The sequence below is a fragment of the Schistocerca serialis genome, chromosome 2 (assembly GCF_023864345.2).
Source record: "Schistocerca serialis cubense isolate TAMUIC-IGC-003099 chromosome 2, iqSchSeri2.2, whole genome shotgun sequence".
Taxonomy (NCBI): domain Eukaryota; kingdom Metazoa; phylum Arthropoda; class Insecta; order Orthoptera; family Acrididae; genus Schistocerca; species Schistocerca serialis.
This window is the reverse complement of record NC_064639.1, coordinates 1160387712-1160412639: the sequence shown is the minus strand read 5'-3', so window position 1 is coordinate 1160412639 and position 24928 is coordinate 1160387712. Positions and strand designations below refer to the sequence as shown.

Here is a 24928-nt window from a genome sequence, read left to right as displayed (position 1 = left end):
CTTCTTGCGCCTGGAGAGTCACTTCTCCTCCATGCCCGCACACACCCTGTCTCTCACTGGCCTCTCAGGCTCTATCCATACCACTGAAGACATTCTATGAAGACAAACCAATCAATTGATCCCAGAGGAAATCACAAACCATCTAACTTGGTTCAGTTTGAGTGAGCTTGTCTTCCAGGTATTTATATTCCTTATCTTCCTTGGAGGATCCACTAAAGTTGTTGTTGTTGTGGTCTTCAGTCCAGAGACTGGTTTGATGCAGCTCTCCATGCTACTCTATCCTGTGCATGTCTCAGAATATGTCCTACCAATCAATCCCTTCTTCTAGTCAGGTTGTGCCACAAATTTCTCTTCTTCCCAATTCTATTCAGTACCTCCTCATTAGTTATGTGATCTACCCATCTAATCTTCAGCATTCTTCTATAGCACCACATTTCGAAAGCTTCTATTCTCTTCTTGTCCAAACTATTTATTGTCCAAGTTTCAGTTCCATACATGGCTACACTCCATACAAATACTTTCAGAAACGACTTCCTGACACTTAAATCTATACTCGATGTTCACAAATCTTCAGAAATCCCTTCCCTGCCATTGCCACTCTACATTTCATATCCTCTCTACTTCGACCATAATCAGTTACTTTGCTCCCCAAATAGCAAAACTCCTTTACTACTTTAAGTGTCTCATTTCCTAGTCTAATTCCCACAGCATCACCCGACTTAATTTGACTACATTCCATTATCCTTGTTTTGCTTTTGTTGATGTTCATCTTATATCCTCCTTTCAAGACACTGTCCATTCCGTTCAACTGCTCTCCCAGGTCCTTTGCTGTCTCTGACAGAATTACAATGTCATCGGTGAACTTCAAAGTTTTAATTTCTTCTCCATGGATTTTAATTCCTACTCCAAATTTTTCTTTTGTTTCCCTGTACTGCTTGCTCAATATACAGACTGAATAACATCAGGGATAGGCTACAACCCTGTCTCACTCCCTTCCCAACCACTGCTTCCCTTTCATGCCCCTCGACTCTTATAACTGCCATCTGGTTTCTGTACAAATTGTAAATGGCCTTTGGCTCCCTGTATTTTACCCCTGCCACCTTCAGAATTTGAAAGAGAGTATTCTAGTCAACATTGCCAAAAGCTTTCTCTGAGTCTACAAATGCTAGAAACGTAGGTTTGCCTTTCCTTAATCTAGCTTCTAAGATAAGTCGTAGGGTCAGTATTGCCTCACATGTCCCAACATTTCTACAGAATCCAAACTGATCTTCCCCAAGGTCAGCTTCTACCAGTTTTTCCATTCGTCTGTAAAGAATTCGTGTTAGTATTTTGCAGCCGTGGTTTATTAAACTGATAGTTCAGTAATTTTCACATCTATCAACACCCTTTTCTTTGGGATTGGAATTAATATATTTTTCTTGAAGTCTGAGGATATTTCACCTGTCTCGTACATCTTTCTCACCAGATGGTAGAGTTTTGTCAGGGATGGCTCTCCCAAGGCTATCAGTAGTTCTAATGGAATGTTGTCTACTCCTGGGGCCTTGTTTCAGTGCTCTGTCAAACTCTTCACACAGTATCATATCTCCCATTTCACCTTCATATACATCCTCTTCCATTTCCATAATATTGTCCTCAAGTACATCGCCCTTGTATAGACCCTCTATATACTCCTTCCACCTTTCTTCTTTCCCTTCTTTGCTTAGAACTGGGTTTCCATCTGAGCTCTTGATATTCATGCAAGTGGTTCTCTTTTCTCCAAAGGTCTCTTTAATTTTCCTGTAGCAGTATCTATCTTACCCCTAGTGATATAAGCCTCTACATCCTTACATTTGTCTTCTAGCCATCCCTGCTTAGCCATTTTGCACTTCCTGTCGATCCCATTTTTGAGACATTTGTATTCCTTTTTGCCTGCTTCATTTACTGCATTTTTGTATTTTCTCCTTTCATCAATTAAATTCAGTATTTCTTCTATTAGCCGTCGTCTTTTTACCTACTTGATCCTCTGCTGCCTTCACTATGGTTCTGTCAGTTTATTCAGGTCCCATCTCCTTAAATTCCCACCTTTTTGCTGTTTCTTTAGTTTTAATCTACAGTTCATAACCAATAGATTGTGGACAGAGTCCACATCTGCCCCTCGAAATGTCTTACAATTCAAAAACTGGTTCCTAAATCTCTGTTTTATCATTATATAATGTATCTGAAACCTGTCAGTACTTCCAAACTTCTTCCATGTATACAACCTTCTTTCATGATTCTTGAAACAAGTGTTAGCTATGATTAAGTTATGCTCTGAGCAAAATTCTACCAGGTGGCTTCCTCTTTCATTCCTTACCCCCATTCCATATTCATACTAAAGTAGTTTGTCTTAATCTTTAATTTCTCCAAGGTTTGTTAGATAGTGTAACATTGAGGACTGAGAGACAGAGAATATTTGGTGTCAGAAATTGCATTAATCCTCAACAGTTACAGCCAATGCTTGACTTCAACTAGTTTACTGCAATTGTCACACAAAGTTTCGTTGACATCAAATTTTCATCCTCTAATTTTGCACATTCCAGTTTCATGTCCTTGTACATCAGCTCTGTTGTAACAGATGTTTAGTTAGTGAATTGTATGAGTCTTGGAGTTTTTTAGCTGAAGATGCAGAGGGATCTGTTAATATAGGAGTATGAATCAGCGATTTGCTGATAACACCAAGAATGGAATCACCAGTATCTCTCTTGTGGAGTATTTGCCCTGTTAATTAGGCAAAAGGTTGAACTGACCAACAAATCAGCACCAAACAGTGGTTTGTTAATATCTGCCACCATGACTGTCGATACAGATTGTGTGCCGAGACCTAAGTTGACAGTGCAGATGGTGGTACCACACATCTTAATGAGTGAATCATCTATCACGCAGAGCTGTAGAAGGGATCCCAAAGTTGGAGGTCTGGCAACTGTTTTCAGGATTGTGCTTATTTCAAAGCCTGAGTTGATGAAATATTTCTATCAAGAACATACTAACTCCTTCTATGCTTCGACCCACGAGGCAAACTGGTTTGGCTTAAGTACGTAATATTTATGTGTACTTTCTTATTCATGTGACTTGTGATGCCTACAGGAGTCACAATCAGTGTATGGGTTCAAACTTTGGGTGATACATTTGTCAGTGACTGCCCTGAAACACAAATGAAATCAACACCAGCTCATACTTTGTTGGCTGTTGCTGGAACTCTTGGTCAAAGTCAGGAGTGGGCAGTTGAATTGTGCACAGCTGATCATGAGGCATCCAGGGAGTTGACTCGCATGGAACTCTGTCAAACATGTTGTGTTTCTCCAGACGTGTTTGGCTCTTACTGGTCTCCAGTCACTGTGTCGTGGTGTAATATGGCAGCTGCTGCTGTCGACCACTAGTAGCTCCTGGGTAATAATGGCATCCCTCTTAAAGGGCAAAAATTCAGTCGATGATCTGTTATTAATTATTGTGTCTGTTGCTCTAGTTAGTAATCAAAGTAACTTGCATCTGAGGGGGTAACTTGCTTATCCAATCATCCATTACCCAATCACCCACAATGCATTGTCAGGCATAAGATTAATGTCCACTAATTCTAATAGTTCACGCCAGAACTAGGAAACTGTCCTGCCACTCAATTTTTCTGTATAAATCACTTGACAAATTTGATGTCCTGGTTATTTGCACAACCTCTAGACTAATGCCACCTGTGCTATTTCTAACTTGCAAGTGGTTGGGGGTGACAGAATGAGATCACTGATGGTAGACACATAGTCCACAATATTATGCAGCAAAGCAGTATCTTTCACCTCATCTTTGATGATGCTGTTGGTAGATATTTAAGTTCCTGCAACAAAGTTTGTGTCTGTTCAGGTTGAAATCATTGTATTTTAGGTAATGCACATTCTGACTCATGAACATCACTGAAATTGTGGCACCAAGTAATGTAATCTGGGGTGTCATCGTATCGAAACCCATTGATTGAGCACATTGGAGTAGATAAACTATAATTCTTCACATGTGACCTGGACAGTTGTGTGTCATAAGGGGGAAGGAATGGGCTTGCAAAGACTGGCATGAAAGCATGATGGTAAGGGAATGAGAGGCGATCAGGATGGTGCACTTTCACACAAAAATCTTATTCAGGAGCAGGAACACGTTTTTAGTGGTCTATTTTGATCTCCTTTCATAATGAAGTCAATAAGGTCTGAGGTAGATCATTGCAGGTCATCGTACTCACAATTTTATATACAAGGAGGGAGAGACACACTCTTTTTCTGTGTGTGTTCATGTGTTGTGATGATGGAACATTAACCTGATAAACAACAATAGCCTAAAAACATAGGTTATGTACAAACCTCAGTCATTACTTACCATGCCCGATCTACAAGGTAGCAAAGGCAATGCTGAATCTTCTCATCCATGTGACTGTTGCATGACTGCCAACTTGATCTGTGTGGCATTAACCTCAGGCAGATGTTACTACTTGAATTCAAAACAGTACATCTCCCAAGTAGCTGCACTCTCTATCACATCTTTTCAAAACTTATTGTCATTGGGTGTGCAGCAACTCAGTTTACAGAGCAAAAGGCCACAGACCAAACAAAATCATTTTGTCTTGGTACAAATTCAGTGGGAATATATTAAGTACATGAAATTCAGTTCTTCGGGATAGAAAACTAATTTCCAGTATTGAGCCGCATGTGCAATAATGTTTATGCAGAACAAAAATCCATAACAACTCATCCAGTGATGCATTAAAAGTAATTTCTAGGCACATCTTCAAATTTGTTTGTGGTGCTCTTGACAGAAGCTGTTTTACATAGAAGAGTTTGCAGACAACAGAAATTCTCCTCATTTCAATTAAAATAGATAGTTATCACCTTTACACTCTTGTGAGGCATAATGACTTCTTGCCAGTATCCTAAGTTCCAAGTTTATTTCCTAACCATAATTTTTTTATCAACCTTTTGGTAGCTCAGAAGTGTTCAGAGTAACAAAACATGTGATGACCAATGTAAGGCATGAATAATGAAGAGTTTTCTACCATGGTTCATTGAAAGGTGAACACTGTTTTATGGCATTTATGTAGAATTTCTGATGCATCATGAGATCAATGTTCAGTTGTCCTAGACAGTTGTTGTTGTAGTCTTCAGTGTGAAGATTGGTTTGCTGCAGCTATCCATGCTACTCTATCCTATGTGAGCCTCTTGGTCTATGAATAATTACTACAACCTACCTCTTTTGAATCTGCTCACTGTATTCATCTATTGATCCGCTCTAGAATTTTTATCCCCCCCCCCCCCCCCCCCTCACACACACACACATACTACCCTCCAATATTGAAATGGTGAAACCATGATGTCTCATAATGTGTCCTTTGAATTGATCCTTTCTTTCTTTTGGTCAAAATGTGCCACAGATTTATTGTCTCCCCAATTCTGTTCAGTACCTCCTCATTAGTTACATGATCTACCGGTCTAATCTCCAACATTCTTCTATAGCACCACATCTGTTCACATTTTGCCTGAACTGTTTATTGTCCCTGTTTCACTTCTATACATGGCTACAATCCAGCAAATACCTGCAGCAAAGACATTGTAACACTCAAATCTAGTACTCTCTTTTACAGAAATGCTTTTCTTGCCATTGCCAGTCTGTGTTTTATGTCCTCTCTACTTTGGCTATTATCAGTTATTTTGCTGCCCAAATAGCAAAACTCATCTACAATGTTAAGTGCCTCGTTTCCTAATCTATTTCCAATAGCATCACCTGATTTAATGTGAGTACATTCCATTATCCTTGTTTTGCTTTTGTTGATGTTATCTTATACCCTCCTTTCAAGACACCGTCCATTCCATTATTTCCTATGCTGTCCCTGACAGTATTACAATGTAATCGGTAGACTGCAAAGTTTTTATTCCCTAGACTACCTCTCTCCATACAAACAGAGTGGCTGTTAATGCATTGGTATGTTGCTAAAGTCAGTCATCATGCTTTCATTCACAAGGTAAAACTGTTGTGTGTCACTCCAGTAGTGAATCAAATCAGATGCACTTTTAACCTGTTCTTGGACACTGAGTGATCAGACTTAAAGATGCATAGGAAGGTTCATAAAACATTGCATATACAGACAGTAAACAGCATCATCATCATCATCATTTAAGACTGATTATTCATTTCAGCATTCAGTCTGGAGCATAGTCCCCCTTATAAAATTCCTCCATGATCCCCTATTCAGTGCTACCATTGGTGCCTCTTCTGATGTTAAGCCTATTGCTTCAAAATCATTCTTAACCGAATCCAGGTACCTTATCCTTGGTCTACCCTGACTCCTCCTACCCTCTACTGCTGAACCCATGAGTCTCTTGAGTAACCTTGCTTCTCCCATGCATGTAACATGACCCCACCATCTAAGCCTGTTCGCCCTGACTGCTACATCTATAGAGTTCATTCCCAGTTTTTCTTTGATTTCCTCATTGTGGACACCCTCTTGCCATTGTTCCCATCTACTAGTACCTGCAATCATCCTAGCTACTTTCATATCCGTAACCTCAACCTTATTGATAAGGTAACCTGAATCCACCCAACTTTCGCTCCCATACAACAAAGTTGGTCGAAAGATTGAACGGTGCACAGATAACTTAGTCTTGGTACTGACTTCCTTCTTGCAGAAGAGAGTAGATCGTAGCTGAGCGCTCAGTGCATTATCTTTGCTACACCTCGCTTCCAGTTCTTTCACTATGTTGCCATCCTGTGAGAATATGCATCCTAAGTACTTGAAACCATCCACGTGTTCTAACTTTGTTACTCCTATTTGGCACTCAATCCGTTTATATCTCTTTCCCACTGACATTGCTTTCGTTTTGGAGATGCTAATCTTCATACCATAGTCCTTACATTTCTGATCTAGCTCTGAAATATTACTTTGCAAACTTTCAATCGAATCTGCCATCACAACTAAGTCATCCGCATATGCGAGACTGCTTATTTTGTGTTCACATATCTTAATCTCACCCAGCCAGTCTATTGTTTTCAACATATGATTCATAAATAATATGAACAACAGTGGAGACAGGTTGCAGCCTTGTCTTACCCCTGAAACTACTCTGAACCATGAACTCAATTTACCGTCAACTCTAACTGCTGCCTGACTACCTGTGTAAAGACCTTTAATTGCTTGCAAAAGTTTGCTTCCTATTCCATAATCTCGTAGAACAGACAATAACTTCCTCCTAGGCACCCAGTCATATGCCTTTTCTAGATCTATAAAGCATAGATACAATTCCCTATTCCACTGGTAACACTTCTCCATTTTTTGCCGTAAGCTAAAGATCTGATCCTGACAACCTCTAAGAGGCCTAAACCCACACTGATTTTCATCCAATTTGTCCTCAACTAATACTCGCACTTTCCTTTCAACAATAACTGAGAAGATTTTACCCACAATGCTGATTAAAGAGATACCTCTGTAGTTGTTACAATCTTTTCTGTTTCCATGTTTAAAGATTGGTGTGATTACTGCTTTCGTCCAGTCTGATGGAACCTGTCCCAGCTCCCACGCCATTTCAGTTATCCTGTGTAGCCATTTAAGACCTGACATTCCACTGTATTGGATGAGTTCCGACTTAATTTCGTCCACCCCAGCTGCTTTATTACACTGCAGTCTATTGACCATTTTCTCCACTTCCTCAAATGTGATCCTATTTGCATAGGAAGATGCATAGGAAGGTTCATAAAACATTGTATATACAGGCAGTAAACAGCAGTAGAAAAAAAATCTTCTCCCTCTGGCATATTCTTCTGAATGTCTCACACTGACCATCATATCTGCTATAAACCTAATAACTTCCTGTTAATTGAAATTTCCCAGTCAACATAGACTTCTTTGCACATTGGACTGTTGATATTTCTGACCATGGATTCCAGTTGCTAAAGAGGACTAACAAAATTGCATGAATACCAAGAGGTTCGTTCAGATAATCACTGTTAGCTTCATAAATGTAGTAGTTGGTTAGGCATATATACTATTTGCTCACAAGATCCTGAACCAGGGTTCTTTGCTTCCAAATCAGTAAAAGTTTGAAGAAGTCACTCAACTTGGGCCAAAAGTACACAGTTTATGGCATGTGGAAGTTTGAGTCTGGCCGTGGAGAGTGCTCGGGTAGCCTAATGGTAAGGTGACCACTTGTGATAAGCAGGAAATCAGGTTTCGAATCCTGAGCCAGCACAAATTTTCGTTGTTGTCATTCCATTATACAGCTAATGGTTGCCCAAGCAACTGCAAATACATTTCTGTCATACTTCTGAACAACGTAGGCATAGCAATATTCTACAAGCAATTTGTGTCCATCCCCTCTCAACATCAGCAGTCTCAAAATAAAGTACCAGAGTGTAAAGTAAGAAATGATTTTCATGACATGTAGTGCTGTTTCATAAAGTAACATATTTCCTGAGGAGTGACAAAGCAGTTCCTTTGATAGTTCTTACTTTTGTAGGTGCACCATACAAACCAGTGAGCACATGTGTAAGAAAGTGTGAGGAAAGTGTAGCTGGTTCAACCTGTGCTATAACTCTCTCCACAGCTGTCTGCATGCTGTTAGTGAGAGTTGCTTGCTTGCTCCACTCCCATCATTTTGCAGAGAAGAGTATCAGGGTGTTGCGAACAAATAGTATACCATTCTTTTGAACCAAATCAACTTGATTACAGAACTAAGTTTGTTGTTATTGTCATTCAATTCTTCCTATGAGTAACATATTTGTGATATTTCAGAAATGAAGTCAAGGCTCTGAGAGGATCTTCTTACTTAAGAGGTGTTTACATGGCTTTCATGGTGTTTACAGAAAGAACATCATTGTACATTACTGTGATTGCATACGTTCTGCTGGGGAACACCATTACAGCAGATAGGGTATGTGTCTTCTACATGTCTGAAAATAGGCAGTTCGTTATAGCAATTGAAGTAAAAAAAAAAAAAAAAAAAATGGAAAATAATTTAAATGGAAATTGTTGCAGGTATTTTCATTGGCACAATTTTTCAACTTACTGCAGTTGTGCATGGCCATATGTTATCCACAGGCAGTTCAGAGTTTAGCTGAAACCAGAGTCTCCATTTCAAGAATTGAGGTATTGTTGCTTTTGCATTTAAGACTTGCACATAAAATTACATTACCAGCAAAATACAACAATAAAACAATAATTTTTAATACATAATGTGTATGTTTCGGTTAATGAATTTAAATCTGGATGAAGAGTCACTTGAAAATTAATGTAGTCATGTGTTCATAGAAAAATCTATTATTTTTGTAATTATGTTGACAAATTTAATCCTTTCAAGATGGAGCCCAAGTGTCACTTAGGCACTGCCCCATAGCCAATGCCAAAAAGAGACACAGGCTCCATCTCAAAAACATTAATGTCACAGTAAGAATGAAAACACAAAGTACAGAATGTTCAAACAACTAAATATTCATCAAAATTCCATTACAACTATACTTGCAAATTTTAGTTACTTTTTATCTTTAGCTTCTGAGAGAGTACTTGGTGATGACAAAATTATGTATCTTTAGTGTTTAGCATAAACTATTGTTAGCCCATCATTGTTTTTGGAGTGAGAAACACAGTGTTTTTTTCTGTGCTAGTGCAGTTTATAGTATTAGTTTTTGTTGTTTTTGTTTTGATCCAAAAGAACTTTTTTTTGTATATAACTTTTCAAATGAGTGACAGAGTGATTCATGATATTGTAATATCATCTGGTTAATTTTATTTTTCTGTTCCTTAGCTTTTCTTGTTACAAGAAGAACACATACCAAAAATGCCAGTACCAAGTAATCTCAATGGAAGTGAGAAGGAGAAAGAAAAAGAAAGTAAAATAGGTGTTGTTATGAATAAAGTATGTGCCAAATGGAGCCCTGCTTCTATAACAGAGACTTTAACAGATGTCACTCTGCATATAAAGCCAGGAACGTTATGTGCAATTGTGGGCCCAGTTGGATCAGGAAAGGTATAAAGTCAACTTTCAACATATCTGTTTGTTAGAAATTAAATGGCAGCTCTCAGATGTTTTTGTTCCTTTTCAACCCCATTCAAAATTTTTATGATTAGCAACTTTAGTTTGGAAGCAGCATTTCAAGACAGAGTACAGTATGTTACCATTGTCATGCTCTCATTGTTGTTTGTATCTTCATAAAACAGGCAACACAGCAAACCCATATACTCAAAAAAGTAGTGTCTCAATGATAATTTGTCCCTTAATGGATGAAAGTGTACAGTTTTCTGTGTTTTTAACTTATATGATCTCAGCCATGGCTCACACAGAATTGATGTGACATTTTTTCCCTTGTTGAATTTAATTTTATGTGTCATTTACTGAATTTACTGTGTCTAATAACTTGTGTGCATATTTCACTCACTGAGATGTGTGTGTTCCCTCTAGGATGCATGAGATCATGGCCCCAGGTACATTAGAAACTGCCAGACTTTAATGCTTCCTTTCCCCACATCAGAATTACTGATAAAATTTTAATATTGCATCCTGTTTACAATATACACGGAATGATATTTACGAAGGCTATAGAAGAGGCATTGTATATGCTTTTTAACTGTCTCTTAATTGAAAATATATTCATATATTTGTTACTCATTCATCTCATAATTTTCAGAGCTCACTGATTCATGCAATTCTCCAAGAGTTGCCTCTGAGCTCAGGTTCACTGGAACTTGACAGAACCGTCTCGTATGCTTCTCAAGAACCATGGCTTTTTGTTGGTTCTGTACGGCAGAATATTTTGTTCGGACAGCCTTATGAACACAAAAAATATCAACAAGTTGTCAATGCCTGTGCATTGAAAAGAGACTTTGAACTCTTTCCATTTGGGGACAAGACAATTGTAGGTGAACGAGGAGTTTCTCTCAGTGGTGGACAAAGAGCAAGAATAAACTTAGCAAGGTAACAGTAATTTAATATGCAAAACATCTTATTATTAATATATCAATATAATGGAAGGAAACATTCCACATGGGAAAAATTATATATAAAAACAAAGATGAGGTGACTTACCGAACAAAAGCGCTGGCAGGTCGATAGACACACAAACAAACACAAACATACACACAAAATTCAAGCTTTCGCAACAAACTGTTGCCTCATCAGGAAAGAGGGAAGGAGAGGGGAAGACGAAAGGAAGTGGGTTTTAAAGGAGAGGTTAAGGAGTCATTCCAATACCGGGAGTGGAAAGACTTACCTTAGGGGGAAAGAAGGACAGGTATACACTCGCACACACACACATATCCATCCACACATACAGACACAAGCAGACATATTTAAAGACAAAGAGTTTGTCTATAAATATGTCTGCTTGTGTCTGTATGTGTGGATGGATATGTGTGTGTGTGCGAGTGTATACCTGTCCTTCTTTCCCCCTAAGGTAAGTCTTTCCGCTCCCGGGATTGGAATGACTCCTTACCCTCTCCTTTAAAACCCACTTCCTTTCGTCTTCCCCTCTCCTTCCCTCTTTCCTGATGAGGCAACAGTTTGTTGCGAAAGCTTGAATTTTGCGTGTATGTTTGTGTTTGTTTGTGTGTCTATCGACCTGCCAGCGCTTTTGTTCGGTAAGTCACCTCATCTTTGTTTTTATATATAATTATTATTAATATAAATATTTCTTTTTACAAGTCTTATAAATAAATGTATATTGGGTTTTATTACTATTACAGTTAAGTTAAATTATATTTAAGGAACTGGAACTTTCATCTTACTTTAAAATGTAGTACCAATTTCCTTTTTATCAAATACATATACAAATGTACATATAAGCACCATGGATTTGGAAAATGTTAGTCAAGGAATATTTAACTCAACTTTTTGCATGAGACATCATGAAGTCATGGAGTAGGGCAGTCATGAAGATACAGTATTTCTTGACTTCTGAAAAGCATTTAACTTGGTATCACACCATCACTTATAAGTGGAAGTAGAATCATATCAGTATCAAACGAAATTTGTGACTGGGCTGAGAAATTATTTCCAAGAGGAAAAGGGGTCGAGGGATGGGGTCTTTCAAGATGTAGAGGAGGCTCTGCCAGTGATTGTAATGGGTGCAGTCAATTGCAAATTATGGCTCATGTTTGTACAAATGTTGGCTGTCACCTATGTATAGAGGCCATCCTCGGTTTCTGTGGGCGCTCGGCTTCCACATAGGGTGGAAGCTGACTGGTGTTTTGCAGCATTTGTCTTTGAATCAATCACAGTCCTGTGGCTTGAAGATTCATACAGTTTTGTAATGAACTTGGATGTGAAGTTTGAACCTTACCCCAGATTTAAACATAACCAGAGCCTTGTTGACAAACGAAAAGTGATTGAAGACAAACTAAGCATAAGGAGAGCCATGCATGGAGTGTTCTACAAACCTGGAAGTAAAACTCTATCTACTAGTTTGTGGGAAAAAAAACCCTAAGAAGTTTTGGTCTTACAATAACTCAGTAAATAGAGCAAAGGCATAGATCTAGTAACTCAGTGAGCATAGTGGCACAAAAATGGAGGAGACAAGGCCAAAATATCAAATTCATTATTCCAAAATTGTTTAACTGAGAAAATTGTATTACTGCTCCTCATTTTAATCATCACACTAACACCAGAATAAACGAAGTTAGGTTACTGTGGAAAGAACAACAATGACAATGAATGTGGAGAGAACACCAGTGACATTTGCTCAGTAGATGTAAAGCAATGGGAACTCCTGAGGTAACTAGTCTGTCATAAGCTGCTGGCAGAACAAAGCTTTGCAAATGGACCAGAAAAAATGTGCATGTCATTACCAATTTTGAGGATGCGCACAGCTATAGGCTTGTATTGTTGACATCATCTTTCATAGAATCTTGTAGATTTTGTGCTCACACGTTACAATCATTCTTCATACCGATAATCTCCTATGTAGGAATCAAAAAGGATCCACAGACAAAAATATTGTGAAACTTCACTCGTTTGCCCATCCATGAGACCTAGAAGACAGTAGATACCAGTGCCAGGAGGAATTTGGCACAGTTCCAGACAGTAGCTCAATGAACAAATTTGAGCTTTTGTACTGTCAGTTCATCTCTTTGATTTAATTGAAGAGTTCCTACCAAACAAAACACAGAATGCCATTCTTAACTGACATAAATCTTCACATGTAAAAGCATTTCAGGTATATTCCAAGGAAGTTTTATAGGACCATTACTATTCACAATATGCATGCATGGTCTACTGGTTAATGTGAGAAGTTCCACAAGGTTGTTCAGTGGTGATGTCTCTGTATAAAGAGAAGTGGCAGTGTAAGAAAATTGTATAAAAATGCAGGAAGGCACACAGAGGTTTGAAACTTGGTGCAGAGAGTAGCAGTTGACTCTAAAACTAAACAAATGTATTTCATTCTGCAAAAATAGACAGAAAAAACCATTACTGTTTGATTAAACTACCAGACAATCACTGGTAAAAGTCACATCCAATAAATATCTGGACTGTGAGCAAAGAGTAATTTAAAGAAAACAACTACATAGAACTAATGATATGAAAGGCAGATGCTAGATCAGGAAGTGGAGTCCACCTTCAGAGGGTTATTAAATTGTAGTTTCACCAGTACTAGGGTATTCCTCTGTAGTCTAAGAACCTTACCAGCTAGGACTGAGGAAGGAAAGAGAAGATTTACAGCAGAACAGGATCTTTCATCATGAATTTGACAAAAGAGTCCTGATCAGTCACCTATTTGGATCTCTGGGAGGGGACTGCCTATGGGAGAGAGGATTGACTAACTAATGAAACAGTAACACTCTACAAATCAGAACACAGAATCTCAGGAGTCTGAATGTGGTAGGGAAGCTAGAAAAACTGAAAAGGAAAATGTAAAGATTCAGTCTAGATATATTGTGTGTCAGTGAAATGAAATGGAAAGAAGATAAGTATTTCTGGCCAGATGGATATGGGGTTATATCAATGGTGCAACTAGAGTAGGATTCATCGTAGGAAGGTGGAAGAGAGTGAGTTACTGTGAGCAGTTTGTTGGTAGTGTTATAGTCATCACAATTGATAACAAATGAATTTCCAGTCATGACGGTTCAGGTGTAAATTCTGATGTTACAAGCAGTAGATGGAGGATAGAAAAAAGTATATGAGGGTACTGAACGTGTAAGAACATGTAATTCAGTGTGTAAAAGGAAATGAAAATCTAATAATCATGGGTGACTGGAATGCTGTAGAGGTGAAGAAATAGAAGACAGAGTTGTCGGAGGAAATGCCATTGGTAGTAGGACTGAGAGAGAAGAAAGGCCAATTTTTGCTAGTAATAGAAGACACACCATTAAAAAATTGCAAGAGGAGGCTATAAGACAGGGACTGGTCTTTAGCCTCTGCTGTTTAGTACATACATTGATGAAGTGATGACAAAAAAAAGGAAGGTTCAGGACTACAATAAAAATTTGGGGTGAAAGGATATTGACAATAAGATTCACTGATGATATTGCTGTCCTCAGTAAAAGTGAGGAACAATCACAGGACCATTTGAAGGGAATGAAGAATTTAATGAATGCACACCATGGATTGAGAATAAACTGAAGAAATGTGAAAGTAAATAGAAGTAGCAGAAATGAGTTTAGCGAGAAATTTAATATAAAGATTGGAGACTACAAAGAATGTGAAGTGAAGGAATTTTGCTATCTTGGAAGCAAAATAACACATGACAAATGAAGCAAGGAGGACATAAAAAGCAGATTATCACAGGCAAGAGAGTGCCATTCCTTACCAAAAGATATCTCTTAGTACCAAACATCAGCTTTAGTTTAAGGAAAAACTTCTTGACTATGTATGTTTGGCACATAACATTGCAAGGACATGATTCATGGTCACTGTAAAAATGGAAAAGAAGAGAATCAAAGCATTTGAGGTGTGGTGCTGCAGAAGGATGTTCAAAATTTGATAAGATAAAAAAAGAGGAGGTCCTCTGCAGAATCAATGAGGAAAGGAACATGCGGAAAGCACTGACTAGAAGAAGGGACAGGATAATAGGACCTCTGTTAAGATATCAGGGAATAACTTCCATGGTACTAGATGGAGATGAAGAGGGTAAACTAGGTGAAGACAGAAATTTTAATATATCCAACAAATAAAGGTGGATGCAAGTGCTACACTGACATGAAGATGTTGGTGCAAGAGAGGAATGTGTGGCAGGCAGCTTGATGAGTTGAAAGAAAAGGGACATTAATATGCAAGTACATATGGAAGACCTGATCAGGCATTCTTCCCACACAGCATTAGCAACTGGAACAGGGAAGAGGGGAAGTGACAGTGGAGCACAAAGTACCCTCCACCATACACCATAAGGTAGCTTATGGAGAATAAGAGTAGGTGTTCTTTATTATTTTGTGCCAGTTCTTCTCACACAGCTTTCAGCAGACTGTACCAGCAGGTTTTTGAGATACGGTTAAGCCATAGCGATTTTTCTAGTGTGGAAATGCAAAAATACTGAGGATCAGATACAAAGGAACATGAGAGCCTTCAAGCTGGCAAAAGAATACTCATGGAAGAATTGGTGCAACACACGAAACTTCATTTTACTTTTATGTAATACTTCGACAGCCTCATTTCTTCTTCATGAAAAGCTTATCAATGGGTTAATGTAATGCAAGTGAAATCAGAAATTTGATCAAAAATTATACATTTTTATTGAAATAAGATATGCGAAGAAATTCCATAAACTGTTTTCTTTGTTTCTGTCATGCAACCTTATTAACTAGCTTCATCACAATCAATAATTTCAGACACATTTCATATTTATAACAAAGTGTAAAGTTAGAGTTTATCATGCCACTCTTGAGCTAGGACTCCAAGTGTGTGCCTGGTGCAACCACCATTAAATTTGTATCTATTTTTATGTCACTTTGTAATCAGCAGAGTACTGCTATGAAACTTCCTTTGTTTTTAGTTAATCCTGGTGGATGAAGTTGTTTTTGCTATACCTCAATTAAAATAACTTTGTGATTGATGTTTCAAAAATTCAAGTGGTAAAATCCAGCTGCCGGTGAATCATAGTTATTTCTCGAGCTCCACATGCTCACTGTGTCACCTGTTTTGCAGGAACTTACAGAGCATTATCAAATGTGGCTGGCTTCAAGCTGGGAACAATATCCCTGCCCATGCAGTCTGTCAATTACTAAGTTATTTTAATCAACTTATAATGTTTCTGTGTTGTACGTAGATGTATAGATTCATATTAACCATTGCTACACTCCACCTCTTGCGTTTAACTTCTATTATTCAAAATTTCGATGTTAGTGTTGTTTCTGTTACTTATAATACATTTGTTCCAGTTACAATGCTAAATATGTGCTTTTTCATGTTTGTGTGCAGTCTGTAGCTATTCCATTCAGTCAACTACACCTACATTATTTGATTTGTGAAAAAAGTGGTTCTGGAACTGTGACCTAAGTGTGTTGTTAAAAAGTAAGGTTCTATGTCAGAGATAGTGATAAAGGGAAGTATTCTCACAAATAAAGCACAGGATGCCTGAATCACTGTTTATTTTACCAGAAATAAAAAAAAAATTGTTATAAATTCTTTTGAAATAGTTTTAAGTATTGTGTTAGAACACACTGCTGTAAACCAATATCTTAATACTTACAGAGCTGTGTACAGAGATGCTGACATATATTTACTGGATGATCCACTGTCAGCAGTTGACACACATGTTGGGAAGCAACTGTTTCAGGATTGTGTCAATGGTTACTTGGCTACAAAGACACGTATTCTGGCCACTCACCAGCTGCAGTATCTAAAGGATGCTGAGCAGATAGTCATACTCAGAAATGTAAGATGTTTCACCTCTAATTATTGTTAATCAATGCAACTGTTTATTGATCTTTACCTTACACCATACAGTCTGTTCATACAGGTTAACCGAGCGAGGTGGCGCAGTGGTTAGCACACTGGACTCGCATTCGGGAGGACGACGGTTCAATCCCGTCTCCAGCCATCCTGATTTAGGTTTTCCGTGATTTCCCTAAATCGTTTGAGGCAAATGCCGGGATGGTTCCTTTGAAAGGGCACGGCCGATTTCCTTCCCCACCCTTCCCTAACCCGAGCTTGCGCTCCGTCTCTAATGACCTCGTTGTCGACGGGACGTTAAACACCACTAACCTAACCTAACCATACAGGATACTGATAGAAAATTAATGTTAGAATATTTATTTGTTTGCATGCACACACACTCTGCAGACAGAACTTATATAATTACATTTAGACTAATACTGTATAATCGTTGTAAAACCAAATATTATAGAACAGTGTTGTGCAATCCACTGTCAGTGATTTGTTGGCCTTAGATGTGGATTCCCATGTCAACAGTGAATCTGTACTTTTCCTTAAAAAGTCTGTGATCCTGAGCTGTTAACAAAGCCACCATAGAGGTTGGAACTGGATGAGAAAGCCTCACAAGTTGTTGTAAATGGATTGTTGTGTATTCATGTTGCCTGGGAAACCCAAAGAAGAGGTGATATGCATCCACTCCTTATCCACAAGAGTAGGAAGCCTTTGAAAATGGTTACATAAACATGCATGGTTGAATTGAGTCTGGTCATTTGAGAAGCAAGATGCCTAGGCATTAAATTTGTTTGAAATTTCGTAGACTAGGGAACGAAGGGTAGATTGTTGCACATTCCTTCCTTTTGTGTCTTGTCGTTTCCTCCCATTCCCCCTGCAACTCTTGTGTCATGCCTCTGTGTAGGACATATCAGTAATCTGTAGTTAGGATTGCAGTCCAGGTGGTGTATTCCAATACTTGGCCAACCTGAATACCATGTGGTTTTCAGTCAAACAGGTGCTGAAATTTTGAAGTACTGTTAGAGCAGTTAATAGTCACTGATTAGGGAATATAGAGGTGCTGTCATCTGTGAGGAGAAATGAAGTGTTTCTAGTATCACAATACATTTCGTGGTCATGATACTTACTTCTGTTGGTAGTCAGTACAAATATATGTTGCCTCGGCTACTATCTTAAAAACTGCACCAAAGTTCCGTTGTTACCATGAGTCCCATTGTTCAAGTCAAGGTCAATTATTACATTCACCTTAGACAATTTCAATGGGAATGGAATGATAATAATACTGTGTCTAGGTGCTCTTATGATCTTCTTGAAGCCTCCTCAGCATCTAAATATGCTTAGGCTAGGGGAGGAAGAGTTCTAGTGATCCAGAAGTGTCCAGTTAAGCACTCTATGGTTAGTTTTGAGATGATTGATTTCAGATTCATATTGTTAGATTTATATTGATTCCTTTTAAGAATAAATTTGGTGCAGAGGTACTGCTGGCATAGATGGACAGTAGGGCATGCGGTCAACCAAGTGTGTGTTGGTATAGGCAGAGCATATTGCTCCCAAACAAGGTCTTAGCACTCTATATTGGCATTTATTAATTCTCTTGTGGTAAGTATCAGGTGCAGATCCATAACAGACACTCCCAAAGTCAACGATTGGACATACTGTCGTGCGTTAAAATGTTTGTGCTGTGCCGATGTTCAAAACCCTCCAAGGTTCTGTCACAGCTCTGAATATACTAACAGCCATCTGACATTTCATAGCCACATGTTTTGTGTCCACCTTCCTTGATTTAACAGTGGATATATCCTGTCTATTTCTTCACAGCTACTGTTGGAGCACAAAGCACAAGCAGTGTGGTTGTCATTTGTGATTTACGTTCTTCGACGGATGTACTTTCCATGTAAATACAGGTATCATCTGCATGTTGCTGAACTTTCACCTTCTCTAAGAATATTAGGTCAGTCAGTGTGTAGATATTAAACAGAAGAGGTGTCAAAACAGATCCTTGCAGCAATCACAGACTTGTAGTTTGTGGTCTTCCTATACTCCCTTTATGTACGATTAGTAGCAACAAATCATTGAGAATAGGTATTGTGTGTAGGATATGCATTGTTCCTGTAGTTTTGTGGCAAGCACTGAGAGCTCTATGTTATCATAGGTACTGTTTAGGTCCAGAAACAAAGCTATAAGGTACAATTTTTAACTGTTAGAACAGTGCTAATATGGACACTACAAAAAATATATATAGGAGTCACAGATTTTGTGGTGACTAACCAGTTTAATGATGCATTCCAATATAGGCCTAATCATCATCAGAAAATCTGGAAAAGTAACAAAACCTCAAATAGCCATGTGCAAATTGAGGGTTTCACATCTTGAATATGTGTCATTGACAGCCAAGAGGCTGTCCTTTGTGGTAGAGGAGTTGGTGGGGACACTGCATGCTGTGTCACCACGGCTGCTGGGCTGCTGAAGGGGGGCATGGTTGCTGAATGTGGTGAGGTGGCTAGCCAGCTACCAGCACTGATAATGGAGGGAATATTGTAGAGTCTTTCATGTTGGTCATCTGCATTGCTGTCATGCTTGTGTACTGCCTATTCTCATATGATGCATGAGCTTCTTGATAACCGATGTTATCGTGAGCCATTCTGCACTAAGTGCTCAAGGAAAGTTTTATCCATGGAGTTGTGATCTCATTTTCTGTGTATTCGTACAGGAAATGCTTATTTTCACATATGTTAACACTATGTCTAGTAATAACTGACTGCTTCTTGTCTGGCTATTGCATTGCTTGCTACAGTGTCCATAATGCAAATAGTTATAGCAGAGCAGCCCTGGGAAAATGTAAGGCTCTGTTAGGTGCCATACACTGTGTATTTAATGTAGCATGGCCTCTGCTGTGATTTTAATGTATCTGCACACACTGGTTGGGGCCTGATGTCGGCATCCTCATGAATGGCCCTCTTATAATATCCCCTTACTGGCACTGCTGCCACGTTACACTCAAGTACTCGTAGCATCTCTTCCTCTGGTAGAGAAGTGTCAGTATTGGGCATTATCCCTTACAGTGTTGTTAAAGACTTGGTTATGTAAGCTTCTAGTTTATTGGAGAGATCACTTCATTGCTAATCATGGCATTCGCATTTGCAACATATCCCTTACATTGTTGTTAAAGAATTGGTTATGTAAGCTTCTAGTTTATTGGAGAGATCACTTCATTGCTAATCATGGCATTCGCATTTGCAACATATCCCTTACATTGTTGTTAAAGAATTGGTTATGTAAGCTTCTAGTTTATTGGAGAGATCACTTCATTACCTAATCATGGCATTTGCATTTGCAAAGTTTGCAGTCTCAATTTTAACATTCTTCCTTCCATATGATAAAGTGTTCAGTATCTGCTTTCATATATTACTGCTGTGCTGTCTGATTATTTAGTTGAGTGCTGTCGAATGTAATCTACCAATGTTTTTATTTGTGCTTTCTGCAAACACTACAAATGATCACCATCATGCAACTGTCATGTTGACTGGGCACTTATCTATAGGTTGAGCATTGCTGCCAACATGCACTGTCTGTTGCTGCAGACTGGCTGCTGCCAATGTATGTAGGTGAAACTGCCTGTTGACCAATACACATGGGAGCTTATGAGCTGTGTTGAGCAGGTGTTGGTCTTCCCCATGTTGCTGTTTCGTAGACTGATTTGTTACAGGCTACTCTTTGTTCTTGGCTAACTTGAATTCACCAGTGGTTTTGCCCATATGGTCTACATTAGTGTTCAGGAGCTAAAGAGCACTATAAATGCCACTGAAAAATCTGCATGACGCTATTGACACATGGTTTGCTAATGTTCAGCAGTTCTCCACATTCACCAAACTGCCCACTGTCCATCCTGCACACTTTAGTAGCAGCAAACATGGAAAATGGCTAACACACTGTTAAATCTATCACTAGGAAACTGGAATAATGTCCAAAATAAGTTAAATCCTGTAGAGTGAATTGCAATTGCAACTTCTGTGGAATGATTGTTGCTATGCTGAAACTAATTATTTTGTTTCATGAGTAAAGTGAATGCACATATTATGTGGATTCATATGGGATGTATCTGTGTTTCTGTTAGGTGTAGGATTACACTTATTTAAAGCTACAATAAGAGAAATTTATGCACCTCCATAGCTGAGGTCACTAACACATGCCTGTCCATTGTCACTCAACTTGGAGGTAAGCTGGCTCGAATCCTGCTGGTGAAAATTTTCATTACCACTATTTAACCAGGGGAGGAGAGTTTGGCATAAAGTTTGCGATCAACAATCTTTGTGCCAATGTCTTGGATTACATTTCAAATCTTTCTGCAGTGTCTCTTAAAGCAAGGGCATGAGGCACTATTGAAGGTAATCCATTCATCAGATGGGGATGTCTAGCTTGACAGCTCCCTTGTTGTTATTTAAGAAAAGTAGGCTATGTGCCAGCAGCAGGACTCACCCTCTCCTTTCCTTTCATTAATAAGAACATGAACTCAACACTACACTGCACAAGCACTCGCCACTGATATGCACTTGACAGTTCATAAGACATTGGAGGAAGGCTATGGCAAACCACTTCCACTAGGACCTTCCCTGGCATGATGATGCAGCAATCTTGTATCTGCTCCTCACCACCCATTCTCTGAATGCAAGACTACTTTTAGGAGAAATGTAGATATTTAACTGTTATAAAGAATGGAAGTTTACAAATAGTGTCGGGACTACAAGTTTACAAATATAATTGCTGCTCACAAAGTCAAGGGAGATATAACTACAGTAAGATGAGATATTTTATCGTTTACTGCTGTGTAATAATAGAAGGCACAATTAATTTGATACTCATAACTGCCATCAGTGTACAAAATGGATTTATGCCTTTTAAGTAGTGTTGACTGCCACTCACGTGAAGCATGTACAGGATTGGACAAAGAATGCACCTTTGTGGATCACTTCAGGTTATGTTATACTGATGACAAATGGAATTAGACATAGCTGTCATATTGAAGAGACAGTACTCTCACCATTGTAGTGAAATGAACAGTTTGGCATGTTGTGCACTGTGATGTTGTATATCTTCTGTTTAAAATTGCCCATGTCTGCTGCTAGTTATTTGAGTGAAAGTTGCACATGCCATGGACACAGAGATGGACCTCAGTACATTTTTACTGTGGCCTCTGAAATTATGGATGTAAGGAGCACTTCATGCACCACTTGCTCGAGGATACACTGTGAGTGGTTTGATTTGTACAGGCCCACGGCCACCAGTGTTGCCTACATTTAAAAACAAAATGTGGAGGACAAGGCTCATTATCAGCTACCTCAGACTGTAACAGTAGATAGATGAGTCTCAATGCAACAGAAAACTTGTGGGTTCTTTGTGGTACAATAACAACACATTAGCAAAAATAGCATCTATAATCTCATATTATCTCACACACTAATATATTCATATGACCCAATTAATTGAATTGCCACAAATCTTAATAAACAAACTTTCTCAAAGATCACACATATGAAGTTAAGAAAAGCTCTTAAATTGATGCAGTCACTTTGTTATCCACTGTTCTATGTCTTTACATGGTCATGTCAGTGTGATAGGGGTGCAGTAATTTGACATTGTGATGGAGACAGTCACTGTAGTTTTCTGGGCTTGGCAAATTCATGTATATGGTGTAAAAAACAGAACTGAATTGGTTATCCAATTTCTCCTAGCTCAGTTAAAGGGTCAGGTTCACTTTAATTTTGGCTGACTGACTTCTGAATACTGTGTTCACTCTAAAACTAGAGACTGCAATTGATTGAAATTCTATATTTACAAATAATGTTGCTTCATTATCTAGGACAAACAAGCAAATCATTACAGTGATGAATAGCTGGCCAAGAATGCTTAACACAATAGCAAAATCATTCCCGAGTGTGAAAATAGATAACATGACAGTAACTAACCACTACTTTAACCAGGAGAGGGAGTAAGCAAGAACAGAACAAAAGTCATTTAATGTACAAAAGCATTTAAAATTCACACACCAAAGAATAAACAACACATAGAAAAACCATAATAACATATAATAACACAGTACCCCTGGCAGCTGGTGCAGAAGCTGCTTGCCAGTGACGATTCAGTTGTCATCAAGCACTCACAGAACTACACCACAGAATACAAATAACATCTTTGGTTGGCATTAATCCTGATTGACGGCCACAATAACAACATGCAACATGCATGGCATATGATATGTCAACCTCCTCAGTTGAAGTGGAGCATCGTCATGAAAACGGGCAGGGAAGTACAGGTGCTTGCCTGTAGTTGCTGCACTTGTGTTGGAGATTGTGGCACTGGTGCTGGAAGGTGCTGAGGTCTTGGTGGTGCAATGGATGGTGGCACTTGACGGAAAATGTACGAAAGCGTGATACAGTTGAGTGAAATCAGTCTGTTGATTCATGATGTACAGGGTATGTCAGCTGGTCAGGTAATTAACAGTGACGTTTGCCAACAGCTGTGCAATTGAGATGTTATTTTATTTTATTCTGACTACCGGTACCAGTTTCAGCATTCCACTATACCTAAATATGCATCTCTCAAAAATAAATTATATTGTCATACAGTGCTGTATATTCCTGGATGTCATGAATTCAAAACCATTTCCCAAGAGCTTCATTCGAAGACTTGAATGAAATGGTTGTGGGCTTGCTATTTACCATAACGTCCAGCATCTGTGTACCTCTTCGTAAGACACAGTATGGGTCAGTGTAAGTAGGGCTACAATGGTTGCTTGACACTGTCTGCCCAGAGCATTACATGACTAATGTGGGCTCTTAACCACCATAGGAAATCTGGTCAGTGTTGTGTTGATGTTTCTAGAGAACTGGTGTTGACAAATTCACCAGCAAGACTTATGTTTCGCCATAGACCAGTCCCACAGCTGAAGAGTCCATATCTGGCTTCTTTGTGGTTTGTAGGCCAAGGAGAATGTGAGATGCTGATAATAGTTTCCACAATGAAACTTTGTCTTGAAACATGGCAGAAAATCCAAAGAGATTCAAATGCGAAATATACTAGACGCATGGCACAATCAATGCCTTCTCTGTGCAGTAGCAGTGGAAATACTTTTGATGACAGTGCTACTAAAGCAGAGTTATTAGACACAGCCTTCCAAATTTCCTTCACCAAAGAAGATGAAGTACATATTTCAGAATGCGAATCAAGAACAGCTGCCAACTTAAGTGACACAGAAGTAGATATTCTTGGAGTAGTGAAGCAACTTAAATCATTTAATGAAAGCAAGTCATCTGGTACAGATTGTATACCAATTAGGTTTCTTTCAGAGTATGCTCATACAATAGTTCCATACTTAACACTCATATACAACTGTTCATGTGATGAAAGATGTGTACCCAAAGGCTGGAAAGTTGCACAGGTGTCACCAATATTCAAGCAATATTCAAGAAGGACAGTAGGAGTAATCTGCTAAATTACAGACCACGCCCGTATCATTAATGTCAATATGCTGCAAGATTTTGGAACATTTATTGTGTTTGAACATTATGAATTACCTCGAAGAGAACAGTCTATTGACACATGGTCATTATAGATTTAGAAAACATCAGTCTTGTGAAACACAACTATCTCTTTACTCACACAAAGTGTTGAGTGCTATTGACAAGGGATACAAAATTTATTCCTTGTTTTCATGTTTCCAGAAAGCATTTGACACCATGCCTCACAAGCAGCTTGTAATCAAATTATGTGCTTATGGAATATTGTCTCAGTTATGTGACTGGACTCTTGATTTCCTATCAAGGAATCCACAATTCATACTAATTGATGGAAAGTCATTGAGTAAAACAGAAGTGATTTCTGGCATTCCCCAAGGTAGTGCTATAGACCCTCTGTTGTTCCTTATCTGTATAAATAATGTAAGAGACAGTCTGAGTAGCTGTCTTAGATTGTTTGCAGATTATGCTGTCCTTTATTGTCTAGTAAAGTCATTACAAGATCAAAACGATTGCAAAATGATTTAGTTAAGATATCTGTGTGGTGCAAAAATTGGCAATTGACCCTAAATAATG

General features: G+C 38.6%; 1 protein-coding gene across 1 annotated transcript in view; it reads left to right on the top strand.

The window, feature by feature from the left end:
- The window catches only part of LOC126458619 (ATP-binding cassette sub-family C member 4-like), a 170416-nt gene that overhangs the window by 91147 nt on the left and 54341 nt on the right, over nt 1-24928 (top strand). The window contains exons 7-11 of the mRNA XM_050095785.1: nt 8768-8906; nt 9011-9121; nt 9777-9998; nt 10657-10943; nt 16647-16830. Of these exons, the coding sequence (XP_049951742.1) occupies nt 8768-8906; nt 9011-9121; nt 9777-9998; nt 10657-10943; nt 16647-16830 (943 nt within the window). The remainder of the gene's footprint in view (nt 1-8767; nt 8907-9010; nt 9122-9776; nt 9999-10656; nt 10944-16646; nt 16831-24928) is intronic.